The following is a 25416-nucleotide window of genomic DNA, read 5'->3' as shown; positions in this document are numbered from 1 at the left end:
AAGTTAACATTGAATTTTATCATCACTTTCTGCTCTGAAGTTCCTGTTGCTTTGACTACCTTGGCCAAGAGGAAATGCAAACCAGAATTAATTGCTGTTGTAGTTAGGTTATGCCACTTGGCACTGGCAGGATGCTACACCTGCATCCTTGTAACCCAACCCACCCAGTACAATTGCAATTGTATTTTATTAACTATTTGTTCAGCTGGTCTGCCTGTACCTCCATCTTGCAGACCTAATATGATCACAACCAGCACATCTTGTGAAATCAAAATAAAACTACCACTATTGTTCCTATCAAGAGACACTTTTCATTTTGAGTTTAACAATAAAGTCTGTCTACCCTTGCTATTAACTTTCCATTTAAGTAAAACAGAAGACTATCACACGATTTTAAAATCACAGAAGTGTTCATCATAAACAAAGCTCCCCTCAGTCCCTTCACATATGAGTCAAAGACTCAAAACAGAAAGTGGGATGAAAAAAACCCACAAGAGTACATTTGACCTTTCTCATGTGAGCCCACATACTAAAATGACACCTAAATATAAAATATTCACCTGCTACTCTAAAATACACCCTCAACAAAGCAAAGGTCAACCACTTCATCCTTCCTTGGGTTGTAGATAGCAATGAGCTGGCCTTTCCTTGCAGATGAACAGCCAGAGATGTGTGCAGCTCTTAACAGCTCTGCTTTGCTGTGCCTTTGAAAAGACAGGTGCAGTCTTGTTATCAATGGAAGGGGTGCATCTAAGCCACATACTGTCTCCCCAGCACTGGGCAGGCCATGATTTTTGAAGTTCAGACCCACTGGAGACAGCACAATTTCAAGCCTGGGCTTTGCACAAAACCAGAGTCAAAGACTCCAAAGTGTAGTGAAATTCTGCAAGTGGTGACAGTTTTCTGGAAGGAGAGTAAGAAACAGAGACTAAAGAAAGAGGTTAAATCCCCTTTGGCTGCTTTCCTGTCACAAAATAAATCTACATATGATTTCTGAGATTGGTGATGGATGGGGGAACAGGAAAATCACATTTGAACAAAGCCAAGAAAATCAGCTAAAATTAATGGGATATTTGTCTGAGTAAAAGCAGCAAGGCTCTTTCTGGGAATAGACTTTTCTACTCACCTGCTCAGAATACAATGATTCCAGCTCAGAGCTCCAGTTACAGACAGGTGGCCAAACATATTTCTCAGCCTCTTTCTGGTTTCAATGTTCCACAACTGCCAATCCAAAACAAACAAGAAATAAAAATCTGACAGCAAGAAGAAAGAAAAATTCATTCCCTTCATTTGTTTGCAAGTAGTCTACTCCCCAGTCCTGAATTGACATAAGGAAAATTTCAAGCTCATTTATTTCACAAGACAATGAGTATTTCCAAATTTCAACACCTTTATCAGTGATGCTGAAGTCAGACTGGACTGAAGGGGTGTACATCTGTGAGTTGAAAGTTATTTATTTACATGTCATTACTTATAATTCATTCATGGAAACACTGGACTGCAGTTCCTTCAGATTGCTGACTCCCAGCTGCAGCAGGTAGGTCCAGTTATTGTCTAGCACCTCAGCCAAAGTCACCCAGAATCCTTTTCTTAGTCATCCTGCCCCATAAGAGCAGCCTGTGTGTACAATCAGACTGAAGTCAAATTCACATGTGCAAACCTATAAGGAGAGTTCTGGATTGAGTTCTAAAAACATTGACTACTAAAGTGATCTTAGCAAGACACACACAAGAAAACATAGGCTGTGCTGAAAAAAATAATTTAATGACAGAGTTCATCTTACTGATGGAAAAATAATCTGATTGTGACTGGACGACTGAATTATTAATCCAGTCATTGGTTTTTTTGTGGTTTTGGGAGCTCCATTACATACAGCTAACACTGGATGTCACAAAGACATTCTGTAAGGTGGAATATGATACTGGGAAGTGCTACATATGTTTAGAGCAGAGTTCTTCTGTAGTTTAGTCAATCTTTTCCATTTGTTTCCCTAAAAAAAAAGTATCAAATAGGCTGGTACTCACTTTAGCTAAAAATGGAGAAAGGCTGAAAAAAGTAACTTATCTAGTACTTGCCCTTCTCCATCACTGGTGCAAATGCCAAGGCATGTTCCTTCTTTTATCCAAGCCAAACATTAAATGTATTTGGAAATATAATTCAAATCAATGCTTTCAATGGCTTAAAGAGTTCCTCCATTCCAGACGTGTGCAGCAGGTCCTACAGCAACAGCAATGAAATTCTCAAGGTTCCAGTCCAGTATGTTTAGCTCTAGAAGAAAGCTACTAAAAATTACTGGAAAAAAACAGTAGATAATAAGTTGGAGTGCAGGGGAGTATGGAGAAGAGATATGGAAAAATGTCCAGAGAATTCTTCTGTGAAACCTTTACTGGCAAGCATTCAATTTACATGAAGGAGAGTATCTCTGACAAGCCAAGGTCTTTGTGAGTCTAATCTCCTCAAACGTGTATGTTTGCACAGCAGGATCTGAGTTAGTGTTTACCCATAAGAATATTTTTATCTGTCACCCTGCATTTCAGAATGCCACATGACTCATCCTAATTTCTTCCAGCAGAAATGAGGCTCCTTCTCCAACAGATACAGTTCCAAAAACACACTTGTTGTAAGGAAATTCTTGTGAATGAGAAAGACATAGGACAGAACCTATATGGTATAGTTTGTCCACCATCCTTGGATTAATGATAACATTTACCCAGAGCATGATGGGAAAAAAATGCAAAAAGTTATTAAGGAAATTCTACTCTTCAAGGTTTGCTCAGCAAAAGTTTGATGGAAATACTGCTTCCATTGTCCTTGATGCTGGGCACATTGCACTTGCCAAGCAATCACTGAAGTGATTAGCTTCAGAACAACCTGCTGTGTCACACAGGCCAGCAGCAGATGGTGTACAGCATGTCATACCAACCCAGGACATTCTCATTTTGCATGACACTGAAGTACAGAATGTGCTACCATAATCCAAGGTCTGACATTATGTTTTGGTAATTGAAATCTCTCTGAAGAGCAGCTGAATCCATCAGTCTCTTAATTGCAGACCTGACTGTTGCAGCAGAAATCATTTCCATAGACTACTGCTGTTAATGTTGTTGGTCTTGGGACATGCCTTGTGCATTTTCAGTGTACACCATGCCAACAGACCTTTATCCTGTTCACAGATACACATGAACATCTGCAAAGGTATGTTCAAAAATTCTTCCCAGGGAAAATTACAAGCACATACACATAAAGAATTGTTTGTGCTTGTAGTACTAAAAGTGCTAAAAGTGTTAAAAGTGTTAAAAATCTTCAGACATGAGATTCCTGTGTGTTCACATGTAACTCATGTGTGTTTCATTTTTGCCTGCCCACCAGCAAATACATAAGTGAGAATTTCGTTCAGAAGGTGTCACCCAAACTACAAATGATGACACTGCTGTCTTCAAAAACAAGATATTTCTAAGTCCAATCAATGAAACTGCTGCTGTGGTCACTGGCTACTAGATATCCAAGGCTGACTACTGAAACATTTAGCTTAATTAAGTGGAGGTAGATCTATTTGTTTGATTTGAAATTTGTATTGAGATCTATAGCTGAAGGAAACGGTATGACAGTTATGTCCTGCAGTGATTCCATTTTTTTGTGAAAGGGACACACCACCGTCTTTCTTGAAACACAAGTAAGAATTCACAGTCTGTGCAAAAAACACCACACAGGAGAAATTACCTTTCAGTAATCATTGCACCAGCCAGTAATATGAAGCCTCACTTCTGGCTCCAAAGGTGTGGATGGCTTCATGGTTGTAACAGTTCTAAGCTCATCTTGGGTCCCCTCTTGAAATCCTGTATTTGAAGGTTCACCACACACAAATCAGTAATACAAAACACCAGCATTTTTTCTCAGGCCTAAGCCTCTCACATTCTCATTGTATTTGCCTCTCCATGATTCAGAGGAGGCTTGAAGGGCCTAATTTATCCTGGGAGGGCTCAAAACACTAGACACACTAGACTAGGTAAAAGCCACATTTCATCAGCTTTTTCAAACCTCCTTGCATTCAGTCAGCTAGAACTGAGAATAGGGTCCACTATATTTTGTTTAAACTGTGCCACAGTTCAATACAGAACATGGTTTTTTTTCTCCTTTTTTGCCTTTGTTTTTTGTCAGAAGTTGCTATTAGCAGAATTTTTCATGCTCTCCCACTTCAAAACCACCTTATATAGTAATTAACTCTTTTTCTTTCTGGTGCTCATTTCCCCACAAAAGTCTACCCCACCAATACCTAACCACAGGAAAAGGTTTCTAAAACACACGTTCTTTGATCACACCACATTAAGCTCATGACAGCACAGTAACGAGAAACAAAAGTCAGTAAAAATATGAGCAAGAAGAGTCTTCCTTTGTGGTCATTGTCTACATTAGGGTGCAGAGACTCCTCGACATTACTTTTAAAAAGTAAGATCATTAGCCTTTTGGGTCATTTAATGTCACATGTTTATGTAAAAGTAATTATATCATTGTAGTATGCAGAGCAGAATGCTGATGACCCATACTTTTGCAATTTTCTCTGTGTTTTAATTTCCCTCTTTGAATTATTCCCCAGAGAGTAGTAATTACAATAAGTCTTAAAAATTTCAGGGGCAGAAGATGTTATTTATCTCTACAACTAACCTTCTCTGTTCAAAAAAATTCAACACTGACAAAGTATTTGTAATCTGTAAATTAAATATACATATACACATCCTATGTGAAATTGCAATGACAAATTGTGGAGAACTTACATCCTGCAACCCTTCCATACTCTGTCCCTAACCTTCTCCCCTATTCCAAAATTCAGTTTTGACAGACAGCAAATATTTCGCTTCTCAGCTGTGGTACTCCTTCTCCCTGAAGACGAGAAAGTAGATTACAGTTATTTTCTTTATTTTGCCTAAAATTTTGTGGAGTTAAACAATTAAGATGTTTTGCAGGAATGACCTCAGATCTGCACAATGGAATTTGTAACACTGCATTCTAACCCTAAAAAGGTCTAACATCACTAAAGTGAGACTTCACTGTACAGAAAAAACTGTATTTATTCTTAATATCTAGATTTTTCATTACTTTTGAAAATTTTACAAAGCCTTTCTGAATCTCACCAAGTAAGGTACTTCAAGAAACTTAAGGCACTTAATTGTAATATTCAATGAATGACAACACTTCTGAAACTCTGAAAATTACCTCTAACATTAGTAGTTGACACTGTGCAGTGAGACAGTAACATATGAAATCATCTCTGTAACTCATTTCAGGATTCTCTTCTGTTATGAGTGATTCATCTGCCTCAAATTCATACTGGTTACTCTTTCAGCTCTATTCACCTACTTCATGGGCACAAGAATATGCATAACAGACTTTTTAATTGGTGGAAATTAAATTTTGTTATGCCTATTTGTTCTTTTGCCTGGGTGGGAGTGCATATCGCTGACTTTTGATAAGACTTTGGCTCTCACATGCCAGCATCAATTCTCCAAATGAGACTCAGGAAGTGATAAGCAGTCAGTACTCTCACACCAAACAATTCAATAAACAAGTACATGGGTGGAATCAAACCTGGTATTCTTAATGCCTATATTTATTTGTCATCAAGGAAAAAACTCACTGTAATTTATCCCTATACTGTTGCCATTAACTGCTCTGAAACAAGGCTTATTTCCACGGAGGAAAGCAGCAAAGGAAAATACAAATCTATCACATTAACCCCAACTTCTTCTACAGGGGGTGAAATCCAGATTCATAAAGAACCCATCACACAGAGAAATAGACAAATCACCAAAACAAATCATCTGTCCAAGACAGAAGACACCAAAATATTAGTCTGATATTTAATGAACTGCCTCACTCAAATAAGTATGGGAATGCCTGTATTATTTCACATGCTATCTCTTCAGATTCCCCCTGTTTTCAAATCACTTGATCATTCACACTCCCTTATGCTCATTCATTCCTAGGATATTTTATGCAGCAAATTAATCAACTCCCCACAGATGAAAGCAGTTTGATCCAGTTACCTTTCCCTACAGATAAGGGCAGCAAGACTCCACCATGTCTGCATGTCTTGCACTCTCATGCACCCAACAGTCCATATGATACATATTCCCTGACCACTCTGCAGCACAGCCCTGTACTGTTTGTAGGGTTCTGAAACAGAAAAGCTGGAAGGAAAGTAATGTTTTAGGGCCATCAGTGCATCAGATGGGAGCCACAGGAGAGCTAGGTAAAACACTAGGAATTAACCACGCTGAAAGAGCCAGAACAATCTTTGTTCAGAGGCTGTGTGAACTCCAGAAACAGCTCTGAGCAGGTAGCTCTCAGCCACTTTGTATTATTCTGTAACACTTGCTGGAAGAGGTAGATGCACTCACTTTTCCAGCACAGATGCAGACTGTAATATCTTACTGTTCAGTGGGCCTGAAAATGTTTGCTATATTGGAGCATACCTTCCCAGATGCAACTGGTATTTTCACAGACCTTCGCATCACCACGTTCTGCGATGCTATATCCAACCTCCTGGACCACTGGAAGCTGAGCAGGATATTTCTGCCAATACCTTGAAGTGAAAATAGGATTGAATTAAGAAGTCAGTTGAAAAATATGTTTAGTATTGTGGACAACACAAATCCCATCAAAGGACTCCATGGTCATTACATAAAAACTTCAAAACAGCCTGTCTCTGGGATGGGAGATGGATAACAAAGAGGCATACTGGATGTCAGAATCTTCCCTCAAACCAGGCTCACAGACACTGGACTCCATGATCCCATTCCCTAAACCAGTATTACAATGTGAAATGGAAAATCTCTGAGGAATAAGGTCGTTAAAATTACATTAGCATTTCCTTGGGTATCAAAGAAACAGATGATGCAGCAAAACAAGAAAAGTGAGATATGAATTATTATCAGAACCTCTCATGAAAATAATTAGTTTAGGTCTTTAACCAAGATTCAAAGGCTCAGATCAGCTCACACATGACATGAATATCTTCACCAATTCCTAGTAATATGCATTTCTCCACAATGGTCACTGAAATAAATGCTCTGATGCCATTTTTCTGGTTTTTTCTGTAATTCTGTATTTACAGTAGTGTGGAAATGCAGCTGATATTTTTACCAGGACTCAGGATTAGTAAATTCTTTCTCTCCAATGTCTGTGAAATCTACCCTTCCATATACAGTCTGTGTTACTCTTCTTCAAAACCCTGTTGCAATCATGACAAGAAATGTCTTAGAAAAACATAACTGGAAAATAAAAGTGTTTCTCCTTTATGTATTCCAGCTGTTCTACAGGAGGCCTTCAGCTTTGAGAGGCATTTTCTGTGTGATTTATACAGACAACTTGGCAGAAAGCTAATCACATTGCTTGGATCTGTGTCCCTCTAAAATAAGTGCAGACATTTCTGTGGAAAACTGGTTGTGTATACAAAGAAGTAATATTTTGGCCCTCAGTGAGACCACACACATTCATGGGTATGTGAGAAAATTTTATTCTCAATGAATCCCATTCCTTTATACAAACAGGCAGCAGAAAGTAAATTGTCATTAATTACTATATCTAAGAAGATTAGTAGCTTTTCATATGAGTTTAGCCAGGACAGACTTTCAAATGGTTTCAGGAAGAACTTAGGCTTTGTTCACTCCACAATGTATTGCAAAGACCCCCATATCACAATTTAGGAAATGGTTGTAGTCCTTGATCTAGAACTCTGAACATATTAGCTCTAACTCATCTTCTACTTGTAATTTACAGTATAAATCCAGGCTTACATAGAATCCATGTGAACCTGATGAGGTTCAGCAAGGCCAAGTGCTGGTGCTGCCCATGGCTCAGGACAGCCTCCAGTATCAACACAGGCTGGGGATGAGCAGATCCAGAGCAGCCCTGCCCAGAAGGATTGGGGGCACTGATGCATGAAAAGCTAGGAATGAGCTGGAAATGAGCACTTATAGCCCAGAAAACCAATTGTATCCTGGGCTGCACAAAAAGCATGTGGCCAGCAAATCGAGGGAGGTGATTCTGCCTCTCTGTTCCACTCTGTTGAGATCCCACCTGGAATGCTGCGCCCAGCTCTGGGGCCTTCAACAAAAGAAAGGCCTGTTGGAGTGGGTCCAGAGCAGGGCCACAGAAATGCTCAGAGGGCTGGAGCACTGTTCTGTGAGGACAGGCTGAGAGAGAGGTGGCTGCTCAGCCTGAAGAGAGAAGGCTCTGGGGAGTCCTTATTGTAGCCTTTCAGTACTTACAGGGTGATGATAACAAGGAGAAGCACAGACTTTTTTGCACGGCCTGTTGGGGTGGAACCAGAGGTAATGGTTTTAAACTCAAGGCAAGCAGATTGATACTGATATAAGGAAGAGATTTTTACAATGACAGTGGAGAAGCAGTCAGTAGATTGCCCAGAGAGGTGGTGGATGCTCCATGCCTAGAAACATCCAAGGCCAGATTGGACAGGCTCTGAGCAACCTGATCTAGTTGAAAGTGTCCTTGATCATTACAGTTTGAACTAGATGACTTTTAAAAGTCCCATCCAACCCAAACCATTCTATGACTCCATCTGAAGAGAACAACATGTGTTCATCTTCTAAAAGATGTTTCATTATAAGAAAATATGTCTTATGTACTTGACTTCATAGAAAGTACTTATCATGTCACCAAAAAAAAGAGGTTGCATTCAATTTCTTTGTTGGCTAGATTCACCTAAGGCTATTAAACCAGTTGAGTTATTTATTTTAAGGGTTCTAAAATTCACTGACTCTCCAATCAGTCAACAGAGCAGAACAAGGAGAAAGAAAACACTGCTGTTGAAAGGAAGATTTTAAAGAATATTTTAATTATTAAGAAAATAAAGTGATTGTCCAAAGAATCATGTTTCCCGGAATGATATAAAAGCATGATCTCTATCCAACATCCAGAGATGTTCAAGAGTACAACTATTACACAGCATCAGACAACAGGGCTAATTAGTCCATCAGTGCTGACATTGCCTCCTTTTCTTAGAATTTCACCTCAATACCCTCACAGAAAATTCTCAATAATATAAATTAAGGATTATAAAATGCTACAAAAATGGCATTAGGTATGCACCTCTGCAGCAATCTTACTCAATAGTTATGGTCAAAAGAGTAATCATATGAACACAGCTATTAACATCTTCATACTGACTTTGGAACTGGCACAATCCAGGAAAGGAGAGAACAAGAAAAACTGTAATCACTGACTAAAAAGTTCCAATTTAGTATATGTGCAGTCTCAAAGAGATAGCAGTAGAGAAGAGGTTTTGAATGGCATATTGTGGTAATATATTTTCTGACATAAGTACCAATGCTTCACACAAGAAGTTAATTTTCAAGTTAGTGAAGAGAACTCCTTCACTAGTGAAGCTGGAACATATATTTAGGCTCCAAAAAGACATGGATAATGCCTAAAAAGGGGGAAAAAAAAAAAACAAAACGGTTTGCCAGTATTCACTAGGAAAACTAAATTGATGAAATGTACAGCAACAGAAAATAACACCCAAACAGGAAATACTCTGAAGACTTCATTTCACACATTAAGCAGATTCCTTGTGTTCTTTCAATCTTGACCAAAATCTGTCCACCTGTTGTCACAACAATATTCTTTGAAAGCCACTTTTTGGTAAAATTTTCACAGCAGCTCATTCTGTCTACATAACAACATGAATAGCTACATCCTGCAGAACTGAAGCAATTATCTTCTTCACACACAGTTCTTATTAAAGCAAGTGGAAAGCTGAGTCATTCATGCTCTTCATGCATATTTCTTACTACACATGCTTTCCCTCAGAGGAAACAAACCCATCTTGAGGGCTTCATTAGTTTAATTTTGATTTTAGTTTACAGGATGATAGCCTGGAGAAAGAGGAGAGAAGCTGAATCAAATAAATGACAAAAAAGTTGCTCCTGAATTTTCTCCAGCAGACATTTCCTAAATGGACTTTCTCATGTTAGTGTTATCTGTGTCAATAAGGTGGGATACTCATAAGTGATTCCAGGCCAAAGACAAGGTAACATTACACATCAGAAAAGCAAATACCCTGTCTGTGTACTTGAATACTGCATAATTCCCCTATTTCTTTTCTGCTTCAGCTCTCCTGTTATTCCTTCCTCCCAAACCTATTGCAGTACGACTGTTCAGTAGAGTCACAGTAGTTTTCATGATGGTGAGTTTCTCTGGCATCTGAGGAGAAAAATCCATTATTGGAAAAAATTTTAATGGAAGCAATTCCTAAAAAAAACATGCACCGGTATATTTGTTGACTATTTTTTTAAATATTTTATAAAAATATATGCTTTTGCTATACTTTTTAGAATAGCACTGATTGCCTAATAGCAGTACTCAGAAAGTACACTAAGTGGGACAACACAAATACTGATATTTGGAGCAGTAACCCTACTTTCCTTTTGTCAGTGAAGAAAAAGAGACATCTCTACAGCAGTATTCCTCTTATCCTAAAAGAGATGTCTAAACAAGATCAGGTTGAACATTCCCTTTATAATGAGTGCCTGTTTATTACTGCAGCTCATGTCCAGCCTTAGGTTTATTGACCAGTTACAGAGAGTCCTACTTGATAGAAAATTAATATCTGATTTCCCAGGACCACACAGGTTTTCACCACTGCCTGTAGAGGCAGCATGCGGGACTTTCTGTTCTAAAAATTGAAGATGGAAAGACTTCACACTGTTTTAGAGCCAGAGTTTCCTAGACCTGAGCATGCATTACTGAAAAACTCTGGTGTTCTCCTTGGCAGAAAACAGAATTACACTTTCTGACCAACATCATAGGTACATATGCTGAACACTAAGGAGCATCTTTTATTTGTTCTCTAAATATTTCAATTATTAAAATTGAAGGAAGTAAACTGTGTTAAGTTCCCTACATCTTCCAGGAAGCCCTTCATGGACGTGCAGTGTGCAAACCCTTCCCCTCTTTCGCCCAGCACTGCTGGAAGCGGGAGTCAGCGCTCTCAAAGCTCGTTCGACGTTTCGTCAGCTCCCTCTGTTGCTGACGGAGAGAAACAGCCTCCCCTAGAATTATCTCTCCTCCAGACCACCTCAGAGTGGTGGAAGTTTGATCTGCACTCTGAATGGACCCCAGTAAATCTCTTCTAAGGTGGGCAGAGTGTGGGTGTCCCTTGGCTGGTGTCCCTTTGTCAGTACATGAAGCCTTAGGTGTTGGAGAAGAAACAACAACAACCAGCTGCTCCTCCTGTGAGTGTGCACTACACCAAATCCAGGCCTGCAGACTGGTCCCAGTTCTGTAGCTATGGCTGAGTCTGCAGGAGCTGTGTCTAAGGCAACGAAGAAGCAGAAGGAAACCAATGAGAAAGACCTTTTATGAGCTCTCCTGCTGTCCTATCATTTATTGATAAGTTTCCAGATGTGAAGGTGCTGCAACAGACCCTGTGGTCTTTTACAGTCCAGTGAAACCTTAAAGCCATTCCTCTGGGTCCCACATCACAGAGTGAAAAAGGCTAGTCTGCCACAGGCACTGCTTGGTTAGGGATGAGACCTTCTTTTTCCACTTTTCTTTCACCCTGCACAATCTCAGATGTCTGTATTACCTGCTGCTCTGGGCTGTCTGCATGCTGGGAAGGAGAACCTTGGGCCCAGCTTACCTCTCACGACAGCAGCATGCTCCTGAAAGAAAAAACACCTCTGAGATCATGGAATTCAACCTACACCAAACACCACCATCTCAACAGACCAGGGCACTAAATGCCACAGCATCCAGTCTTTTCTTGAACTCCTCCGGAGATGGTTACTCCACCACCTCCCTGGGCAGCTCATTCCAGTGTCTAATCAACCTTTCTGTGAAGAAATTCCTTCTAAGGACCAGCCTAAACCTAATGGCTTGAGGCTATTTTCTCTGGCCCTGTTGCTGGTTGCCTGGGAGAAGAGACCAACCCCCACCAGGCTACAGCCTCCTTTCAGGCAGGTGTAGACAGTGATAAGGTCTCTCCTGAGCCTGCTTTTCTCCAGGCTAAACACCCCCAGCTCCCTCAGCTGCTCCTCACACCACTTGTGCTCCAGACCCTTCCCCAGCTCTGTTACCTTTCCCTGGACTTGCTCCAGTGTCTCAGTGTAAATTAAAAACCTTGAGAGGATGCTGTCCTGGAGCTTTCTGTGCCTGGGCAGCCAGCGCAGCCTGCTGCACCCGTGCGCTGCCGGGCGCCGGCAGTGGCAGAAGGGAAACACTGACACTCACCTCGCACACATGCCCTGCCGCGGGCTGTTTCAGAAATCCCTGCCGGAGGGCATCCTCTCTCCGCACGGGTGTTTCTCTCCGTACAGGGCTGGCTCCTGGCCGGCCGTGCGGCAGCGCTGGGGCTCCGGGCGGCTGCTGCCATGGTGCGCCGGCAGCACGGAGCGCTTCCCCGCAGCTGGTTCCGCTGGTGCCTGCCACCCGCACCGCCACAGCGCGCCGAGCGCCGGGATCAGCCACGGCTTAATGCCATCCCGTCCCCTGGCTGTCCCCAGCCCTGCCGTGCCCCTGCCTAGGAGCAGCAGCCGATGTTGGCTGAGCACGGCTCCGGCACACGGTCAGACGGGCTAGGAGTGAGGAGACGGGGAAACAGCGCAAAACTGATGTTTCTGGTCAGATAAGCACAGCTGAATCTGTACTGTGTACTGTACGGAAAGCTTGTGGCAGGGGAAGAAAACAACCTAAATTTGTATCACTCGGGCACTAAAGCTACATCACTGGCTTTTGAAGGACCCAAGGCACCTTCAGCCACATAGCAGTGTAAGCTTAGGGGTCTGGTGGCTACTGAGAGAGGGGCACTGGGCAAACACCCGTGTTGTCTGCCTGGAACCAGGCAGGTTCTCTGATCTCCACACAGAAAAATTTAGATCTGATTTCTAAACCTGCTCACCACCACTGCAACTTGCTCATGTCATTATTTTTAAAATTATCTTGTACTTTTTAATGTGTTAAGGCATACTAAGTAAAGGTCAAATTACCTTTCTTCTTCATTTGCATTTGTTCAAATTCATTCATACAGTAACTTGTGTGAGAAAACCATAAAACCTAAAAATGTATCACAACTCAAAATACAAGAGCCCAGACAATATTAAACAACACATTTTGTTCTTTCAGACAGATTTTTAGCAATGTTTTAGTTGAGAGTAACAAGAGAAGATACAGCTAGTATAATGGACCTCTGGATAATGATAAAAAATATTTATGGTGTATGAGGTTTTGTTTGTTTGTTTTATTGTGTTCTGAAATAATACTAGATGCCAATTGCAAATTGTTGAGATGTAGCTTAGACATGAGGATGTTGCACGGATTTTCCATAAACAAAGACATTTGATCTTTCATTTAAGGTCACATTAGTCACCTGTGCTTGCTTGTAAAGTACAGCTTTGTTCATTTCAGCACAGAAGTCTGTGCCTTTTCTGTCACCACCACCAAAACACCATGCTCACAGGCCTCACTGCCAGGAAGAGATGTCCTCAGATACAAATACTGAAATTTCACAGTTTCCCAAACATCTCCCTGTTATGTAGAACTGGGTGAAAATTTATATTGCCTTGTTTAACAAAATTAATGTGGATTTTAACTATTTAGAGGTTATAAAAACAGTTGGACATATCACTATGATAATGTACAAACCGGTCATACTGTTTTGTACATTATCATAGCCACTGAAAAGGAAGAAACAACCAGATCCCAGCTTTCAGATACAGAAAGTCCCTTTCTATTTCCATCCTTTAAAATGCAGCTTCTAAGTGTAGCAAAAAATCAGGGTGACAAAGAAAACCAACTGAGAGAGAAATCACTCTTCAATGGTAGTTTACCCTGGGAGGGAAAGAGTAAGCAGAGACTCACAAGCAGCAAAACACCACTGGAGCTGCTTGGCTTTCACCTGAGACTCTCAGCTAACTCTGCTCTAATGTAGGTCTTCAATCTCAGCACAGCTCGTTGCCAGGTAGCCAGTAGCAATTAGGAAAGCAACCCATTTTCCATTATCCTTGCCACTCGCATTGCAAAAAAATCCACATTATATTATCTTCCTTTGTGGCAGCCTATTACCAAGGAGCTTTTCTCTCCCTCATACACTGAAAAAAGTTTTACACAGCTGCCTGTGCTCCCACAGCAGCTGAAGAGATGCAGGGCTGAGTTTGTAAACAGGGTGTTTTCAACTATCCTGCCTTTTTTCTACCGGAGCAGCTGCCCCCAGAGTGCTTCTCCAGGTCTGTCTGACAACACAGCTCCCTCCTGCCGAGCAGCTGTGCCAGATAAACTGCGGGGGAAGCTCGCGGATATGCTGGAGCTGCACTACACACCCACACTTGGCCCCAGCAGCTCTCAAGGCTATGCGGGCAAACACTGAAGTATCCCACACAGGTCAGATAAACAGGGAAAACAGCATCCCTAGGTGGTAGGAATCCCTTTCATTAATTTCTTCTTTCTTTCTGCCCCTCAGAAAGATCATGATATTTTACAAAAGTGCTCAGGAGCCCAGCAGGCTCTGTGATACATAACAGCTGTTTTGCAACAGGGACAAAAATGAGCAGCTTGTTCTTTCCGGTCTGAGCTGAGAGTTTCATATTTCAGCTCCTCCTTCACATTCCAGGCCTGCCCAGGCTCCTCTACAAAGATTTCAAAAATGGAGCCTCTCACAACAAGTTATCCTCTGAAATACTCAGTGCCCAAAGCCAGGGTCTTTGTTGTCTTTCTGTCAATGGTTTTGTGTACCACCATTCTCTGCCTGCTGCAACTCAGGTTTTTTAAACCTAAAATCAAAGATTTTTACTCTTTTGAAGTGAAGGATTCACGGGGGAGGATCATTTCCTTGGAGAAGTACAGAGGGAAAGTAAGTTATTATTTAACTTTTTCTGTCTTGAATCCTTACTGACAAAATATGTGTACATTTCTAGGTAAATAAAAGTTTTGGTTATGGGAGTTTTTGGCAGAGATTTGTGCTAAATTCCTGTTCTTCATACACTAAGCTGGAGAAAATCTATTTTATCTAGGCCTGCTCCAGGAATTATGTCTTAGTTCTAATATTTTTTTTTTCCAATTGCACATTTTTAGCACAGATCAGTATAGCCTAACAAGCAAATTGATGGATTTTGGTCTTAGTTAGGTATGGTAGCATGTCGGTTTTGGATTTTGGAATTTCATCTAGTAAATATTATTTTAGTGTATGTCCTAAATATGTCCTGCTTTTTTATGTACTTGTATTTAAACAAAGTTGCAAGATGAAGTTTATCAAGTTATTGGATTTTTACAACAGATTGTCTCAAAGTAAATGTCTTCATTGTTATCTGTTTAATGAAATGATGATCAGATTAAGTTTATTTAGCCTTTCAACAGGAGCCATCACGGTAATGAGAGATGCCTTTTTAAGATTTAATTGTAATCTCTACTCTATCTGTAGGGTTTTTCCTTACTGTTCTAACTTTATTTCTCTGAAGGCAACCCTGGTTGTAAACGTGGCCAGTTACTGCCAACACACAGACAAAAATTACATCGCACTGCAAGAGCTACACAGAGAGTTTGGTCCCTCCCACTTCACTGTGCTGGCGTTTCCCTGCAACCAGTTCGGAGAATCAGAGCCTAGCTCAAGCCAGGAAATAGAATCTTTTGCCAAAGGAAACTATGGAGTAACATTCCCTATTTTCCACAAAATCAAGATCCTAGGATCAGAAGCTGATCCCGCCTTTAAATTTCTAATAGGTAACTGTTTTCTTTTATGTATCAAGCTGCCTGTAACCATGGTACTCTCATTGAATTCCAGGCTGAGTGTTTTTGTCAGGAAACATTGTAGTCTTCATAAACTACGGAGAGAAACAGACATTTAGCATACAATCAATCTCATTTCAATTTGGATACCAAAAATATGGGCAGAAGAATTGGATCCTGAAAGCATCAGTTTCTCTTCACTGATTATAAAAATCTACTTTCCAGCTGTGACCTGCCCAGCTGGAAACATCCATTTTGTGGATATTTAAACTTGAGTTCAAAGACTCCCACCTACAAAATCCCATTTCAAAGTATGTGATTTTTATTTAAAAATGGCTTTTCTTATAGACAAAAATGGGGTTATTGGAGACATAAAATTACTGGAAGATTTTACATGAACATATGCAGATGAGATCCCTTTTTTAAGGGGTCATACATTCGCCTTTATGTAAACTGTACTGTAATGAAGAATTATATATAGTGTAGTTATATATGACCAATGATTTGTGTTAATTTGCCATGTGAACTTCAGGGCCTAGCCTGCAAAAACCTGTATGAATACTCCTGTTACAGGGAGCACTTACAGAGTTAGAGCCTAGCACTCTCACAAGCAAAATGAAACTTTCTCCTGTTGACCAAAGAGCTCATAGACTCAAACCACCTTGAAAAGGCTCTCTGAATTTTCCTGAACTTTGACCAGGTCTTTGACCCATATTGGTAAATGAAAGAAAGAATAACTAAAACATAACCCATTTCTAATATACCATTTTAACTAGAAAATAAAGTAACAGAAAGCTCAACCTCGTATTCCATCTCCTTGCCCTCAGAATCTATTCCATTCTCTCACGGTGCCTCCTGTCAGAAAACCATTTCAATATCTAAATGAAATCTTTCCTAAAGTGTTGCTTCTTGCCATATCATCTCTGATAACACCTGTACTTGAAAACTGTTATTATTGAGGCATTATTTAAGTGATCACAATTGTAATTGTAACTGGATTTGTTCCTACCTCCTCTCAGGCATGTTACATGGAAAACATCAGGTAAATTTGTTGCCCTGAGTTGCCAGAGGTCCAACGAAATTATTGAGGTTTTTTTCTCACAGTTCTTTATAGAAGAGACTTGAGAACAAAGGCACCAGCTGCATGGGATGAATCCAGATTCTAAATGTCAATGTAATTAGTGTTAAACATTAATACCTATAAAGAAAAAAAAAATTACTCAACATTTTCTTATTTGATATGCTGTTTACTCACAAGAAGGAGATCCTCTGATGTTGTGTTTGAAATTAAGTTTTTTCATCAGTGACTTCCCACTTTTCAGATTATTAACAGAACTAGTAAATCCATGCCCAGAATACCAGCAAAGAATATGGCAGGATTACTTCAGCATATATAGTCAAAGAATCAGTGTGGGGCATGGAGACAATTCCTGGTGTAAGTCACTAAAATTGTCTGATCTCATCCTTACAGATTCTTCAAAGAAAGAGCCTAGATGGAATTTCTGGAAGTACCTTGTCAGTCCTGAGGGTAAAGTTGTGAAATTCTGGAGACCTGAAGAGCCAATAGAAAGTATCAAGCCAGAAGTAACATCATTAATCAGGCAGATTATCATGAAGAAAAGAGAAGACCTCTGAAACAGCCATTCAACAGCATGGGTATACAGCCTTCTACATTCCTGGGAAATGTTACTAGAAGCTAACCCATCAGGTGATTTTGCTGCTCTGTAGCATTGGTGTTTGCAATATGAACAACTGTGGTTACTGACATGACAAGACACTCAGTACCTTGTGGGGATTGACCTTCAATTTGCATAAGGGGATTATGATTTTTTTTTTAATTGCTGGCAATAGCTAACAAAATTGTCACCAGCAGGGAGATACTTAGAAATAAGGTTTATTAATAAATTACTCAGTATTTACACAGGGGTTTTTTCCCATCTACCAGTAAGAAAGAGATTTTTATATTCCTTTAACACAAAATTGCCCCATTATGAAAGACATGGGGCCCAGAAATATCCATAGCAGAGTTTCTAGAGACAAATGTAACTGAAGATACCAGCTTTGCAATAGCTTCTCAAGGAAGACTGCTGAATTGTGAAGCTGTCAGTTTTCAAAAAATGTATATAGAAAACAAAATCATTAAAAGAAGCAAAAAAAAAGGGAAAAAATTTGCTTGCTTACTTTATATTTTGATTATGTTACATTTCAATTTTACAACATTTTTAAGCTCTTCAGCCTTCTCCATACATTTTTGCTGCAGTACAGTGCCTAAGGTGTGAGCTCATCTCCTGCTGGATTCCTTCTGCTCTGACCTGGATGAAGGCAGAGCCTGTGTAAAAATGCATGGTTGCTAACAGAAGGATTCAAGGGGCAGCAAAAATCAAGAGCCTGGCATTCTAGCAGACATCTCCCTGAGACAGTCCAAGACAGTGCTCCACAGCCACCCACCTACCTCTCACCTCTAGAATAAAAAAGCAGCTTACAAGTGGAGGTAGAAGAAGGGGATGAAGGCTCAAGCCCACCTCTTCTCACCTTGCAATCTCCCCAGGCCTGCATGTAACTGCAAACCCATTTTCCAGTTCTGTTCCACTGTTCTGTTACAAACTGCCAAGTGTTTTGATTTATCTGTTTGAAGAAGTGAGATAGTAAATTTGAAAAAGAAACCTCACTCCAGATATCCATGTCTTGAAGGAGGGCTGAGAGAATAGAAAAGAGAAAAACCTGTGTCTCAGTAGAGTTTTCTATGTGAAAAGGACAGAGAATTAGCACTGTTCTTTTGCAAGACTAACAGTGATTGAAAATACCTAAAGTGCTTCAAAACTTTTCCCAACAAAGGCAGCCACTCAAGTGTATTAAAAACATGAGAAACTCAGAAACAATTAAAGAAAAAATAAAAAGAGGAGTATTTTTTTTAATTTGCGCATTTAATTAATTGAGAATTTCACAAAAAAAATTAAGATTAAGTAATGATACTGATGTGGAAGATTAAACAAAGTCACACTCAATAATGACAAACATCATTTTGCAATGGCACTCAAATTTAATGCATGACAATTTTATCCACTTAAACTTTCAGAGCCCAGGTGAGGACTATGTAAATGTCTCATTAGACCAAATGAGCCTCCTGGTACTGTTTTAGACCAGCCTCTGCACTATTTGCCACTATCCTGCAAGATTCCACATCAAATTGATGAAGACAGTGTTTGTTTTTATGCTGAGGTCCTGCATTTTTCTCCAGTATCCTCCTGCATGTGCAGCTCCAGCCCTGAGAACACAGAGAAGGACATGTCAGGTGATTTTCATCATACATCCCTGCTGCTTTGATGAAGCAGGAAGGGAACTGAGATACAGACCCTCTCCCCTCACTGGGAGCAGTCTACAGCCCGTGGGAATAAGTGTCAGGACAAAATGTTTTACCCATAAAAGGTAGATCTCTTGACTAAAAAATATGCAAATCTAAAACATGTATGTCCATTCATGTGCACTGCTAAAGCTCCCTAGTATTAGTATCACTGAATACAGAAAGGAAGGTATAAAGAAATGCTGGGTGCTGTTAGTGGAAGACCTGAAAAAAAAATGCTTATTTTAGTCCTGGTACTGCCTGAGAGTAACTCAGCATGTAGGAAATGTTCACCTGGGTCCTTAAAATACTCAAGGTAAAGAGTGCAGTATAATTTTCTAGTTTGAAAGGGATCAGAAGGGAAGGAAATGCATGCACCTTTTTTTGTGACTCGCTCAGTAAAGCTCATATTGTTTTTCAGAGGACACAGTGTAATCTTGAATATCTCAATGCCAGCATTAAGATCAAGTGTCTTTCCTGGTATTCAGAAATAGCATGTGATATTAGCAAACAAGTGGACAGAATTACTTAACTCACTCCTTCCTGAATCATGTTCACTCCAGAGACCTAGAAGAAAAAAAAATGTTTTGTCTTAGAAAAGAGTCATGGAACTTCTCATTTCCCTATTTAGTCACAATGCACTACAAGTGAAGAAGTTTGAAAATAGGTACCATTCAGTCCTGATTCCAAACACTTTAAGTTTTCAAAATTTACTGTAATTAACGTTCCTCAAAAAAATAACATTCCTCCTTAAAAAACCTCAGTGTGTTTGTATTACTTATACATCACAAGACATGCCAGCTCTTCTAATATAATATTTAAGGCTGATCATTGATAAACTGATCACTTCTTTCTTAAAACTATGTTACCAGTTACCACTTACCTGGGGTAAAAATAAAACATCTTTAATGGCCAAATCTATACAAATTTTGAAAAGCAGATACATAAAATGAAAGTCAGAATACTGTTATACAAACATACATTTAGCTATAGTCAAAAGCCAAAAATGTAGTATGAATTCATGTTTATATAAATATCCACTTAATTTAAAATACAGCATATAAAATACAAACTCCAACATTTTAAATAGATTGAAACCTGTTTCTTGGATTCCTAAATAATACCCCCAATTTAAGGTTGTTAATCATTTTAGGACAGTGGTTTAAAGGTCAGTCCATGAGTGTTAAAGTTATTTCACCTCCATTTGATCATAATGTATTGCATCTTTCATGCTAACCCTTCATTCCCATCTCAAGCTTCCTCCACTCCTTACATCTGGCATATCCTTATTTTCTCAAACAAAACCATTTAACTGTGAGCTCTCTTTCCAGCAAGTTGCCTGGGAGTGCAAATATTCTAAATCCATTTCAGTCACCAGTAGTACATGTTCCTGTAAATTCAAGTACTGTCACAAAATACTTGTTTGCTGAGCCAACACATCAATGCTCTTTCAAACATTAAGTGGTGTAAGAGAAACATACTCACGTAGGGCTCAAACATGAAACTCTTACTTAATACTTACATAATTCAGTAGATTGTTTATAAACCAGTTGGGGTGGCTGTATAACTGTGTGAAATACAGCAACACTTACTTTTATACTCTCAGTTACACCTTATTTTATACTCTATATTCCCTCTGCATAACCTGCACAGCTCCTTTCAGTCACGGGAACCAGGCAGACATTGGACCAGCTAGAGACCTGTGAGATATTTATAACAGCAGTGCTTATAGCCTTGACTTGACAGCGGTGTGCTAATCTGACAGTGTAGTCAGTTGCTGGTGTGTGAGGAGCAGCTAACAAACAATACACTGCCTAATCACCACACGCAGCTCTGGGATCGCTGTGGCTCTGCAGAGCTTCACAAACACGGTGTTCCTCCTCTTCACTGTGCAAGGCACATACAGCAGCACCTAGATAAAAGAAGTAATAACAAAGAGCTTCTTCTGCACTCTAGATGTCTAAAGTACCAGGATGAGGATAAAATTAACACTCTATTGACTGTGGCAGTATGTCTGATAGAACATAGTGTAAAATGGATCAAAAAGATCAATGCACTTCCAGCCTTTATTCTTCTCAGTATAGTGTTATGTCCTGTTCACACTGTGTAGTTGGTGAGACTATGTACAGTTGTTTTAATGCATTGATGTTCACAAATTAAGTTATCCTGAGAAGCAATGAGAGAGGAAACACTCTTAGGCTGGCTTTTTTATATATATACAGTGGAAAGATAATTATTTTTCAGATATAGTATTGGAAGTTAGTGAAAGTGACTTTAAGCCTTTGGGGTCTTTAGTTACTCAATTAAAAACAAACAAACAAACAAAAAAAAATCTTCCCCAAAAAACTATCAAGCTGCACTTGCTAAATGTTACTATTTAAAAAATAAATCAAACTTTAAAATGCAAATGAAGTTTTTAACTGTGCTGCTTTTGCTTTAAAAAAGCTTCCAAGAGCCTAATTTTTTTTTAAATATTTGAATTATTTACCTGGTTCTTTAAAATATATTTATATAAAGGATATTTTAAAATTTCCTGTTACCCTGCTGTCTAAAAGTAGATGAACACCAGAGTCTAAATCAATCAAAACTTCTCACAGTTGTTTGAATAATGTAAATACGAAATACCACTACTATATCAAAAATAAGCCTGACAGTCAAAAAAAGTAATCAAAAGATTTCTTACACAAAAGTAGTAGCTCTCCTTTTTGATGACCAAGGTATGTGGGAAAAGGGAGCAGCTGCATGTTAGCTGCTGTCAGAATTTTAAGCAGCCAACATGCACTGCCGCCCCATCACACACAGTTGCACCACCTGCATTCCTGGAGCCAGAATTCCAGCACCTTCCAAAGGAACTGCCTCTGAACAGCAGTGAGCCAGCCCTGCAGCTGGTGACAGTGTAGTAGTGACTGCTGCATTATGCACAGCAGTCAACTAGCAATACACTGCCTGCCAGACACAGAGTCCATGCTGAGGGAAATGCCTCCTGTTTCTTGTTTTCTACCTAAATTCAATATTTTGCACTTGTTTTGAGGTTCATGTTTCATACATGCATATATACAAGTTCAAACAGCATACAGCATCAAGAAATAAATGTCACAGATAGGTGTCTGACTCAGCAAGACTGGAGTAAGAGCAATAGTATAAACCCCGTGTGGCATTCCTAGACTGTCCAAAAGGAGCACTGGATAGCTTTGCAAACAGTGTCTTTTTTTAGTTGTGGGAATACCATTATACTATGTTACCTCTGCAAGTTAATTTGCATCATACACACTTACTTCAGTCCTTTCCGTTGTGGGAAGTCCTTTCCTTTGCTTATGGTCACTGTTGCAATCCTGCCCTCAGCCTAGATGAGCCCCAGCTCAAACTGAGAATAGTCAATTTTATTCTGAAATTAGAATTATAATTGGTTACTCCGTAGTGCAACTTACCTGTAGGTTACAAGCTACAGCTTACCTCTATTTACAGCCACATAATGGAGAATGAATAAAGGTCTCAGGATTGAAGCTTACAAATTTAGTCTGGATGGAATCAAAATTTTACCTCCAACAGCCATTTTGATTGAAAGTCTTTTGAAGTCACGCTGGAAAGGAGGTACTGAGTAAGACACTTTGTACAAAAGCCAATGAATACTGTATTTGAAGCATTCACTTTGTTCCTTCAAAATTGGTCTTAAATCACTCAAAATAAATCTTAACTCAATACAAAACAAAACACAAAACATTTACTTCCTTGAGTGCTGCTGCTGTTAGCAGCTACTGAAAGTACTGGCTAATTGAGTTCTTCTTGTTCCACAGCAAGAGGCCACCTCTGAGTTTTCCGTGATGCTTTTGAAGGAAACAATATGGAGTGCAGCTAGCAGCTGTGGACACATCACAGATAACAGCCAGCTAACATGCACTGCCATACTGTTGCATTCTCTTCAGTTTTGGCCATTAGTTCCACTTCACCACCAATCCCAAAGTTTTGTCTCCTAGAGCTCAGTCACTGCTCACTGCAGCAACATGGCTTTTCTATGGGTCACTCACATAAAATATGTATGTTGAAGCAACATTCCCAGCATGCTGGAGGTGACATTTCTATACTGTCTATACTGTCATAATGACACACTGCTTATCTCCTGCTTCAGTGTTTTTCAGTATGGCAAATTCCATCAACACCTTCACTTCCCACTCCACCAGTCTGCATGTTGCAGTCTTACCTGGTTTTGTGATTTATGTCAACTTCTTAAGACACAAGCTGCATGCATCTTACCTGTTGATTACTGTTAAACAATTATTTTTGTTATTAATAATTTTCCTACCGAGGTTCCCACTGTACATGTGAGTTCTTTGCTGTCTCCTTTATCTTTTACCAGCCTCTAAATGTGGACAAGTGAGCTTGCAGTGTCATTGAAAAGAGTTCTGTAAATCTATACAACTCCTTCTACCAGGTCAAGTAACTTTTGCTTTTAAAGAGTAAGCAGTCCCTCTAGTGCACCAGGGGAGAAGCCAAAAGGTGGTTTTGTTTCTTCCCCTGAACAGATGCCGATTTACTATAACTTGTGTTTTTCTGACAATGCAGATGCGGCACTTGAGAAAGTGCGATAAGGTTTAATAGAAAAGAATAAAAATTACGTGTAGTGGGGGGGGGGGGAATCACTTATTTTCCATCGTTTGCTTCCCTCCTCCCTCCCTCCGTCCACCAGAAATGTACAGAGTGGAACTCTCATGCAGTGCATACAAAGGATTGAGAATGTCTGCGCCTGTCCTTACCTTAGCTGCTCTCCTTGGGCTTTGCTTTCTGCTCCACTTCAGGTCTTTTCCAAGTGTTCTCACCGAGTCATCCTTGAAAAAAACAGAGAGACACAACACTTAGCAACCGCGCAGCTCAGTTTATTCACCCTAAATCACCCTCCGTCCAGCTTGCTGCCGGCTAAGCTTCGCTGGGAGCCACAGCCCCGGGCACAGGGGACAGGGCAGAGCCGCCGAGGAGGACATCTGCCCGGCCGCGGTCCTCCCCAAAGCACCGGCAGCCCCTGCACCCCCACTGGACACCGTTACCAAAGCAAGTCCTCGTCCCTCCTGCTTGTCCTGCGGCGGGTTTTTCTAATTCCCTCTCCATCTCTGCCGGGGCTGCCTGAAGCCGCTGCCGCCACCTCAGGAGAAGTGCCCTCACTTGGAGCAGGATGTCCCCTAGCGACCGGGGTACAGGGATGGTCCGGGCAGGTGCGCGGCAGACACCCTACTCGCCCGGCAACCTGTAGGGAGGGAAACTTATAGCCCAGCCAGCCCTCGGGGCGCCGGTCCCCGCTGGGAGGCGGTGCCAGCTCCTCGGCCGCCCACCGCACTGCTCCCTGCGGCCGCATGCAGTCCTTTAAGCATCCCTCAGGCGCCCGCCGCGGCGGGAACCCCCGTCCTGTCCCGTCCCGTCCCGTCCCGTCCCGTCCCGCCGGCGGGACCCGGCTGCGCGGCGGCGGTCCCGGCGGCGGCAAAGCGCCCGGCGCGGCGGTCCCGCGGCTCGGCGGGCAGGGCGGCGGCGGTGCCAAAGAGCCCTGGCTCGGCCTCGGGCACGGGCAGCCCGCCAGAACGACACCCCGGGCAGCCGCTGCCCGCCCCGCCGAGGCCGCTGTGTCACCGCTCCGGCTGTGCCCCTCGGGGCTGCGCCGTGGCCGTGACACTGTATGGGGGTGCCATCACCTCGGCCCCTGCCCCCTGCCTCGGGAATGGGACAAGGGTAGCCTCACAGAATCACATTATCACAGAATCACAGAATAAACTAGGTGAGAAAAGGTCTCTCAGATCATCGCGTTCAACCTCTGGCCGAGCACCACCTTCTCAACAGACCAGGGCACTAAATGCCATAGCATCCAGTCTCTTCTTAAACACCTCCAGGGATGGTTACTCCACCACCTCCCTTGGCAGCTCATTCCAGCGTCTAATCACCCCTTCTGTGAAGAAAGTCCTTCTAAGGACCAGCCTAAACCTAATGGCTTGAGGCAATTTCCTCTTGCCCTGCCACTAGTTGCCCGTGAGAAGAGACCGATCCCCACCTGGCTACAGCCTCCCTCCAGGCAGCTGTGGAGAGTGACAATGTCTCCCCCGAGCCTCCTTTTCTCCAGGCTAGACACCCCCAGCTCCCTCAGCCGCTCTTCACAAGATTTATTCTCCGGAACCTCCACCAGTTTTGTTGGCATTCTCGGCCCTTCTCTTCAGCACGTTACACACCAAACCCCTCACATCTCACACCTGCTTCCCGCAGCCCCTTCTCGTGCTGTAAGGAGCTGGGTACCACCGCGCAGGAAGCGAGGTCTGGGAGGCAGTACCACGCTGAGGCACTCAGAGCTGAATGTGGTGCTGTTTTCT

At 41.2% G+C, this 25416-nt stretch overlaps 1 protein-coding gene and 2 long non-coding RNA genes across 3 annotated transcripts; 1 reads left to right on the top strand and 2 right to left on the bottom strand.

The window, feature by feature from the left end:
• Window positions 1-1125: 1125 nt before the first annotated feature.
• On the bottom strand, window positions 1126-12388 carry LOC146424989 (uncharacterized). Its single transcript, XR_014846762.1, has 3 exons — window positions 12250-12388; window positions 6471-6580; window positions 1126-1221 (listed from the first exon to the last, which is right to left on the bottom strand). It is a non-coding gene; the product is annotated as an uncharacterized LOC146424989 (long non-coding RNA).
• A 2084-nt stretch (window positions 12389-14472) lies between these two features.
• Window positions 14473-17654, top strand: GPX8 (glutathione peroxidase 8 (putative)). Its single transcript, XM_085042301.1, has 3 exons — window positions 14473-14863; window positions 15468-15729; window positions 17207-17654. Exons 1-3 carry the CDS (start codon window positions 14657-14659, stop codon window positions 17368-17370), a joined length of 633 nt encoding a protein of 210 aa, XP_084898427.1. The 5' UTR covers window positions 14473-14656; the 3' UTR covers window positions 17371-17654.
• A 1026-nt stretch (window positions 17655-18680) lies between these two features.
• Window positions 18681-24375, bottom strand: LOC146424987 (uncharacterized). The gene is made up of 4 exons (XR_014846746.1): window positions 24115-24375; window positions 23827-23898; window positions 22529-22655; window positions 18681-19642 (listed from the first exon to the last, which is right to left on the bottom strand). It is a non-coding gene; the product is annotated as an uncharacterized LOC146424987 (long non-coding RNA).
• Window positions 24376-25416: the final 1041 nt, after the last annotated feature.

This window comes from Lichenostomus cassidix, chromosome Z, assembly GCF_008360975.1.
Source record: "Lichenostomus cassidix isolate B80296 chromosome Z, HeHo_3.0, whole genome shotgun sequence".
NCBI classification, from domain to species: Eukaryota; Metazoa; Chordata; class Aves; order Passeriformes; family Meliphagidae; genus Lichenostomus; species Lichenostomus cassidix.
The sequence above is the reverse complement of the archived record's forward strand: the minus strand, read 5'-3'. Positions and strand labels throughout refer to the sequence as shown.

What these genes read in the sequence shown, in the direction of transcription:
- GPX8 (XM_085042301.1), top strand. Translation starts at nt 14,657, where the DNA reads ATGGAGCCTCTCACAACAAGTTATCCTCTGAAATACTCAGTGCCCAAA. An exon ending in TGGAGAAGTACAGAGGGAAA is followed by an intron (nt 14,864 to 15,467) that starts GTAAGTTATTAT and finishes ATTTCTCTGAAG; the next exon opens with GCAACCCTGGTTGTAAACGT. An exon ending in CGCCTTTAAATTTCTAATAG is followed by an intron (nt 15,730 to 17,206) that starts GTAACTGTTTTC and finishes TCATCCTTACAG; the next exon opens with ATTCTTCAAAGAAAGAGCCT.